Source organism: Limulus polyphemus, unplaced genomic scaffold, assembly GCF_000517525.1.
Source record: "Limulus polyphemus unplaced genomic scaffold, Limulus_polyphemus-2.1.2 Scaffold315, whole genome shotgun sequence".
NCBI lineage: Eukaryota > Metazoa > Arthropoda > Merostomata > Xiphosura > Limulidae > Limulus > Limulus polyphemus.
Window position 1 is genome coordinate 426,658 of NW_013665925.1, and position 9,113 is coordinate 435,770.

Sequence of the window (9,113 nt, forward strand, 5' to 3'; positions counted from 1 at the left end):
TTTTCTTGTGCCCAATAATGCATAATTTCATTTGATAAACACGTTTAGATTGAATGGTAATTTATAATCAGTCACAAGAACGTCGAATCTGAATCACTTAAAAAAAACACGGGGGTGCTTAACTTTTTCAGGTGTATATATTTAATTATTCAATGTATAAGCAAATTTATGTTCGTGTGATGTAAACACACTGTACATCTTTAATAAGTAAAAAGTCTTCTGTTCACATTAAAATCCTTAACTATTCTGTAATAAACTTGGATGTTTTTCGGTATGCACTCTAGTATTGCAGAATGTATTATTTACTATAAATACTTTTAATTATATGTTTTTTTTTCCAAAATATATATATTGAAACATTTACCATAGTTTAGATAAATATCTAAATATGTAATTGTATTTTCCCTCCAGTCTTTGCGTGCCAGTTTGGTGACCCAATGCAAATGTCACGGCGTGTCCGGCTCTTGTAACATCAAAACCTGTTGGAAAGGTTTACCAAGATTTCAAGTTATTGGAGAACATTTAAGGCAGAAGTACAATGTGGCTACTGAGGTAATGAGTCACGGGATTAAGAAACAGCCAAAACTACTTCAAGTCAATAGCCAACAGGGGTTATATCAAAGAGATGACCTTGTTTACATAACAAAATCTCCTGATTACTGCTTACCAAATCCAAAGGTCGGCTCGATTGGCACGTTAGGCAGGTGAGATAACGGTTTCAGACTTATTGTAGATAGACTGTAATTCAATTATGTAGAATGTTCTTCTGCATATCGTCGTTTAATTTGATTCTTTTAAGTCACACTCGTAAAACATACGTGTTTTATCTGTTTCTTCGTCATCTTCTTTCATTTAGCTTGTTATCAGGTAATTTATTAACGTAATTAAATTATTTTATGTTATTGTAACAGGATAATAATGGCATTGTTTCATTTTGTTGTCGCCAGGAGGTGTAATGCTACTTCCGATGATACTGACAGCTGTGACTCAATGTGCTGTGGACGAGGTTATAGGACATATACGGTGAAAAAAGAGGAACAGTGTCATTGCAAATTTTATTTGTGTTGTTACGTCAAGTGCGAACAATGTTGGACACAGGTAGATATCCATGAATGTAAGTGACACAGTCAGTAGTAGCATTGTTAAGTGTAATATATATATATATATAATTCAAAGAGGATACAACAAGGGACTGATACCAGTAACAACCGGGCCATGTGCAACACATTAGTGCAAGGCGTATAGGTATCAACATGCCAGCAAGATCATTACCACATAGTGTCCTCTGATATATAGAAGACGTCCTCTAGAAGCTAGTGACCGGATGATGCTAAGTGTACAGTACATATTTCTTTTCTTTATACCAATAAAGAGCCAAAATAAGTTATTCCTGTACTTCAAGTATATATGGAAGTGATGACCGACATCGTCCACCACGATGAGAGTACCTGTGTCGGCGTTTGCTGAAATCGTCGCTTTCTTTGTCGACATATAGAAACTGACAATGTGATTTACGTGACTCTTAGATCAGCTAAACAATTAAGTTAATGTTTTATTATTATTTCTGACAACAACACGCTAAATCATACGATTGTAACAAACATACGGAGCGTTTCATTGGACAAAGGAGTCGACCAAGCGTTGTCGTGAGAAAAAAAAATCAAACTGTCAGAATGGACGTTGACCACGTAGTTTTATCTACAGAGTTCTATTTTATTTGAGACGTGGACACGTGTCTCTTCTATATTATTCTAAACACGCCAAACTAGATGCAGTAGGTAGATGGCCTACTTGCATTAGCACACTGTAAATAGACATGACGTTTGATAAGGACGTCGATCACATCATGACTTTTTTAAGTAGTTGACAGGGCTTCAACCAAAGATTGAAGACATAGAACCAAATATTTGTTATAATCATAAATGTCATTGTCGTTTTGGTAAATATAACATATTGTATAAGCTATGTATTGTGCTCTTTAACACAGTGTTTTAATTTCACCATTCAATATGTATCTTATTCCTATTATTTATAGATCATAGATCAGGGGTTCCCAAACTAGGGACCGAGGACCCCCGGGGATTCGCAGGCAAGTGTTGGGGGGGGGGCGTAGCAAATACACAGTATTATTAAGGTACTCAATATCTGTAGACTGGTTGTGGGGCCTTAATCAGGACGCGAAATGTTCTGGGGGGGGGAGTCTTGTGTTGAGAAAATTTGGGGATTCCTGCCATAGATTATAAGTTTCACGAAATAATGAAGGTGATTTTTTTCTCAGTGCTTACAGTAGCATCTGGTGCTGTTTTCAATATAAAGCAACAGTACACAGTCGATCACTCGCATGCTAGACATCCAAACTCAATTATATTTGCGTAAGCATATATATGTACAAATGACCCCGATTGTCATTTACAAATCTAAGCATAAATATACTAACGTTCAACTGATTGCATGCAGAGTTATATCAAATACATTTTGTTAGATGTTAAAAGCAGTACAAAAAAATCATACCTGATACTAAAGTCAAACAACAACATAAAAATAAAATGTCTCTTTGAGTATAAAATCTGAATTTATTTACTTATTACACTTCAAAAATCACTCGGAAATATGTCAGAGTGTAGTGGAATTAACAATGATCATTATACGTATCGAATTAGATTTTACTTTAAAAACAGATACAGAAATATGGTTTTAGTAATTTGAATCACCTAGAATTTTTAAAACTTTAAACAAAATCATGTCAACTTGAAATAGAAAAATATGGTTGTGACTTTTTTCAAAATTTTAATAAATTATTTGACAATGTAGTTGGACTAGTTGAGATCCTCATTGAAATTTTAGGTCATACAAAACTATATATATATATATATACGCGTTCTTTAACTAAAAATAAACGAATATACAGTTGTTAGTCGTGCACGTTTCAAAAATATCGCCCTCATCGCTGACTGACGTAAATGTTTCAAATAAGTTAATTCTTCGTTTCTCATGTATCTCCTTTCCAGCTTAAATCATCCAAACCTATTTGTTTCTATTTGAAGTAAACAAGTCCAACCTGAACAGAAGGCACCATGCTTACGTGGTAATAAGGATGGGTTGTTTTGATTTAGTTTTGAATCACAAAACTACATAATGGGCTAGCCTTGCTGTGGCCACTGCTGGTATCGAAACCATATTTTTAGCGTTAGAAGCCTTCAGACTTGTCGCTGAGCCACCGTGAGGCAATAAGAACAGGAGTCATTATCTGAGACTGAGAGTTAAGAATACTGTTCGCTATTTATAAGTTCATTTATAAAGGTCATCGGCTAAGATATATTGTATCCCATCAAAGATATTTAAGAGAATTCTTTCATCTCATTTCAGGGTAGACCAAGCTGATTACTTCTGGTTAAACCAATTATTCTAAATTGGGATATTACATTCTTGTGACTACTTCGTCCTAATAATAATTGAGTAGCTTGTTTATTTGAAAAACAATCAAAACTTTTTATTTTGAGAGTCATTGAAACTTCGCATCATCGTTCGAACCGTTTACATTAATCCGGGTGATAAGAAATTATCTAAATATTTAGTGTCAGCTTTCAATGACTCCAAAAAATGTGCAATATCCAACTAATAAACAACTTGCTGAGAACCAAACGATTTCTCGTTGTTTTAGAACACATATAAAGTGCACTCAAATAACATTTTCTTTTGTTTTTTCGATTTTTCGAATTGAATGCAAACTTCCCTGTAAATCATGTTCTCTTGCAGATCATTTTCAATCCAATAACAAAATTAAATGGATTGATTGTTATCTCGGCTGATATATATATATATATCCGTATCTCACATACCAAGTCTTTAAAATAATGCTTCAAAATTAAAACTAGAAATATATCTTTAGCCTGCCCAATACAACATAAACAACTGATTATTTTGAGTATTTCTTAGAGTCACAACTTCCTGTATTGGGATGGTGTTAATTTAAAATGATCTTGTAATACCATAGTTATCTCGTCTTTGCATTATCTCATTCTGAAAAGAAATAATTCAACTCAAACCACATTTATCAATAACTTCTGATCAAAGCAAGCTACATAAATAGATCAATATTAAAATCGTACCGGTATTTAATGCAGCTAATTTAACATACCAGTCTAAATAGGACTACGAAATGTCACGAAACAAAAACGTATACTAATAAGGCTGCATTGTTTCATCTGTTGGGTGTCCTCACTTTTAGTGGTATTGTATGTCGTAAATCCAACAATATTTCACAAGGTTCGGCCAACTTAGGAGATTAAAGCTAGTCCTAACTCCACATACTAAATTAACAATACCAAATCATCTTCATAATAAAAAATAAACATTTTAATCAATAATTTTGATGAAACTAAGATTACAGAAATAATGGAATACTACTTTACTTACAAGAGGTTATGTTTATTTGGTTTCAGAAACAGTAATGCCATAATCTATGAAAGACAAAGAACAGTATTTTTGCTGTTGTTGTTGTTTACTTTGTTCAATTTTTAAATATACAAGCGAATTGTTCTCAAGTATTTTTAAACGATTCAAATGAGGACAATTTCAAAATATTACTTGTCAATGACACATTAAACAGGTAGGAAACAGAGTTAAAAAGATAGATAGTTGTATTATTTCACATAAAATTTTCAAAATATTTAAGCTATTACTATGACGTTATGTATTTAAATAAAATGCTTTGAATGCTATACATTTCCTTCATAAAATGTATCATTATTATGCGTGATTTAATAAAACTCCCTTAGTAACATATAAAACCACCGAATAGTATGTTCACTTGGGTAAACACTTACTTCGTTATGTTGGATAACCATGTAATGTACTAGTTTTGTTCGAGCGTAATTCGAAGCTTTCTATCAATTTTTATAAATATGTTTGTCGACATCAATTTCTTTTTCGTTTGGATGAGCTGTATGTAGGTTTTCGTCGGTGTTATGTATTTTCGCAATAGCTTCTCTCTACGATATTATAACTGGGAATCGGAAATGAGGAGAGAGAGAGCTTGGAGTCATCGATATGTGAATTCAAGTAGCTATACTAAAGAACACTCGAAGAGGGATGCTGCTACAGATGATGTAAGCACTCGTATTTTTTTTCTTCTCTTTTCCTATTACAGTACATAGATCAGTTCTATTTTATGATGTTTGTAAGAACGTTAATTGCTGACGGATTAATCGGCTTGTTAATTCCTCAAAGAGATTGCGTTTCATTAGGAGAAAGATACTCTTGGAAATTATAAAAAAAAGTGTGTTACGTTAATACGATCTTCTAGGAAACCAAGCATATGACAACTTTTTTTTTTTCAAATTAGAAAACTTTGTAGGCCACGCATGTTTGTTATGAATTTTGTACACATTGGTTAAATCAGGAACGCGTACCGCCAGTTTTGTCCAACTGGATCCTCTCATACAAATTTGAAAATATCGTCAGATGATCTCCTGGAAATTTTTGCTTTTACTTTAATCTCACAAGAATTCTCAGTTCCTTTGAAGGTTTTCTAAAGTAGTTTAAGCATCCCATAAAACATATTTAGTAAAGCTATGTAGGAGCTCAATTCATTTCACAGCTTTAAGATTTTCGAAGTTCAAGTAGGTGGTAATATATTTCAGAAAAATTTATTAACTGCACAAAACGCTAAAAATATCTCTATATAATATATGACGATGTTTCTATCATGGGAGAGAAAAGCATGGTATTATCCGTAACTAGAATTAATGACAAATGCTTCCTGTTTTTTCAGGAAGTGTGAATTTGTATATAACTCTGAGACATTTTTATACGCCGTATGTTAACTACATGTTCAATGTGTTTTACTCTTGTATATAAGGTAGTGTTACTTATTCACACACACACACACGTGTACAATATATACCGCGGACGTATATAGTTTATACGCCGTTTGTTAACTAAATGCTCAATGTGTTTTACTCTTGTATATAAGGTAGTGTCACTTATTCACACACACACACACGTGTATAATATATACCGCGGACGTACCTTTCACAATAAATGTTCAAAAACACAACTATTAAATCATTACACAATCAATTACAACGGAAGCCCGTTTCGCGTAGCAAATAAGATATTACAACATCCCATGCTTCAGATTTTTAACTGATGAAACATTTGCTCCTAAGAAACAGAAAGAGTTCAAGGCTAAGACAGAAAAGTGTGTTTCAATTCCATGAAAAAACGAACTCACTTTGGTGAAGTACATTCTTGCTAGCGCCGTAAATGACTTTGACCTGTACTACTTGTATATAAGAGAGTAAATAAACTGCCAAGAGTTATAATAAATGTATTAAGAATTACCATTATTTTAAATGTATGCGTTGTTTTATTGTTATGTTCGTAGATACTGTTGTTTTTTTCAACTGAAGTTGGGAACTGTGTGAACACAAGTTACTCTCTCTACTATAGTGTTGGCCTCATTATTTAGCCTTGAAAGTCTCTAATTGGCTTCCAAATAGTTTATAACATCGTATTTTTTGCAACGTTATATATATATATATATATTTCTCTCTGTTTGTTTACGTATCCAAGTATAAAAAAGGAGTCAAGTTAGGAAAGATGTAAAAGGTCAACCGTATAAAAATGTGATACATGTTTATAAAAAATGCGAAATGAAATTTTATACACTTGGGGTCAATTTGCTTCTGTTCGAAACAGTTTTTATGATAATCCATACCTCTAAGGTTTAAGTTTTTGTTTTGTTTTTCCACTTGACCTCCAGGAGGTAGAAGTCAGTCCTAATTCTTTAATTTTACCATTTATGAAGTTTTATACGGTTACCCACCACCCCTCTTTTTTTATTATTTTTTTGACATTTACATGTGAAACGGCGCTAGTCTGATATCATGTTTTGTTCATATTTTACATATATGAAATGTTCTGCTTGAACGTAATTTATTTTTTATTGTTATTTAAAAAGGTAAATAAGTGTTCTAATTTTACCCCAAATCAGCCAAGCGGGTGTCTTAGAAAGACTTATCTAAAAAATAAGAAACATTAACCAGTCTTTGATTGATAATTTTGTCTGTTGTACCTCAATATTAAATAACATTTATCGAAATTGTGGTATATATATGTGAAATAATAAGCAGCACCTGTCTACCCCCACCCCACCCACACAGATTTATTACGGATTCAACGGTTCTAAATCCAGAATACGTCAGTTTTCAGCAATAACAAAATAATAACTAGAACTAGAACAAATAATTTGATAATGTATGTCTGTCGCTGTAACTGTACCAGTTGAAACGATTTTGTATATATTATTGTACTAAGTGGATTTGCATATAAAAATTGAAAATAAATAGATTATATAAATTTTAATGATAATATCATAGATATAAAATATTTTGCTCCTTAAAGATAGAAACGATAAACTAATTTCCTAACTTGATCACAGAGGCAATAGTAGGAGTAAGTTAATACACTCGTTTGATAAAAATCCAACTGAAAGTGACTATTGTCTAATCGGAAATAAAACTTCTGAAAGATTCACTGTACATAGAGTATTTGTTGAAAAGTTTTTGTATTTACTCATACTGTATGTTTCTTCTCATTTGGTGCAAAACCTCTTCCGTTGTAAACTCAACAAGTATGAAACCCTTTTCTTGACCTTTTGGGAATCACATAAAAATATGCTTACCCCGAACAACTACAGATTAAATAAAAACGACATTAAAGAATTACATAGTGTACATACAAATATGTATATAGAAAGACACTTTGTAATTCTCTATCATTCATGTGTTCTATAGACAAATCTTAGATTTTAATGTGATTAAATAGAGTTTTAGTGTTCGTTGTGTTCTCGTGTCTGTATTAACATTATTATTCCACACGGAAGTGTAACTGATAGTGCTATTTACATATGAATGGTGACAATGTGTTAATATTGTGCACATTTTTGAATATATACATCATAAACATATATATATATATATATATATATATATGGTGTCCACTAGTATTTTGTGACATGTAAAAATAATTATTTAAGTTTCATAATAAAGTATTGGTATATTTATGTGTCGTCTGTAATTTTTGTAAATATATCGTATTTTCATGCATTACGGGACTTTAATTAATTCAAGCCAAATCTCTTTAATGCTCTTCTAATTTACTAGCATTACTCTAGTCCTTGTGATGAAACTCGAACGCAACAGCTTTCGTTACAAGTACGTATTGTAAATTAATTTTGAGATTTACCATGTTCCTCAATATTCGTCGTATAACTTATTATTCTCAAGCCTTAAGGAACCGAAATTGTCTGTCGATTTTGTTTCTTTTGAATTTCGCGCAAAGCTACACGAGGGCTATCTGCGCTAGGACCATAAGCTGAAACCAAGACTTTATTAACTCTAACCGCACAGGCTGTTCTTAATAAAAACGGGTAGCTTTGATGTTAAGACATTGAAACACAAGAGACAAATATATCCTCATACATGATACAAGAAATTCACTGTGACCAATAGGTTTAATACTTCACATTTATTTTGACAAATTCTAAGTGTTACTATTGGGTTTATCGACAGACAAAGGCCCGGCATGGCCAGGTGGTTAGGGCGCTCGACTCGCAATCTGAGGGTCGCGGGTTCGAATCCCCGTCACACCAAACATGCTCGCCCTTTCAGCCGTGGGGGCGTTATAATGTGACGGTCAATCCCACTATTCGTTGGTAAAAGAGTAGCCCAAGAGTTGGCGGTGGGTGGTGATGACTAGCTGCCTTCCTCCCTAGTCTTACATTGCTAAATTAGGGACGGGCCACACAAAGAATCTTCTTGTCTAGCATTTTATTTCAACTACAGACTTTTATTACGAATAAACGGGTGGAATAAAATAATGAACTGATTTAAGAACGAACAGAATCTCCCTGAAGCTTACTCGACACCATCAGTTTTCTCTTGATATATTCAACAGTAACTTTAAGTTCTGCTGAGTCGATAACGGTGTGGTTGTTGATTCAGAATAAATCACATAATTAACGTAGTCGATACAGCTTTCTTCATCATAATACAACACAAGCCTAAGTATTTTAACCTTCACACTTATGTTGTCCGTCATGGCAAGGT

The 9,113-nt window shown here is 33.0% G+C and overlaps 1 protein-coding gene across 1 annotated transcript in view; it reads left to right on the forward strand.

Annotated features, from left to right (window-relative positions):
• LOC106457307 (protein Wnt-7b-like) overlaps positions 1-9,113 on the forward strand; it is a 15,047-nt gene that overhangs the window by 2,999 nt on the left and 2,935 nt on the right. The window contains exons 2-4 of the mRNA XM_022383180.1: positions 412-704; positions 948-1,114; positions 2,036-2,089. Of these exons, the coding sequence (XP_022238888.1) occupies positions 412-704; positions 948-1,114; positions 2,036-2,089 (514 nt within the window). The remainder of the gene's footprint in view (positions 1-411; positions 705-947; positions 1,115-2,035; positions 2,090-9,113) is intronic.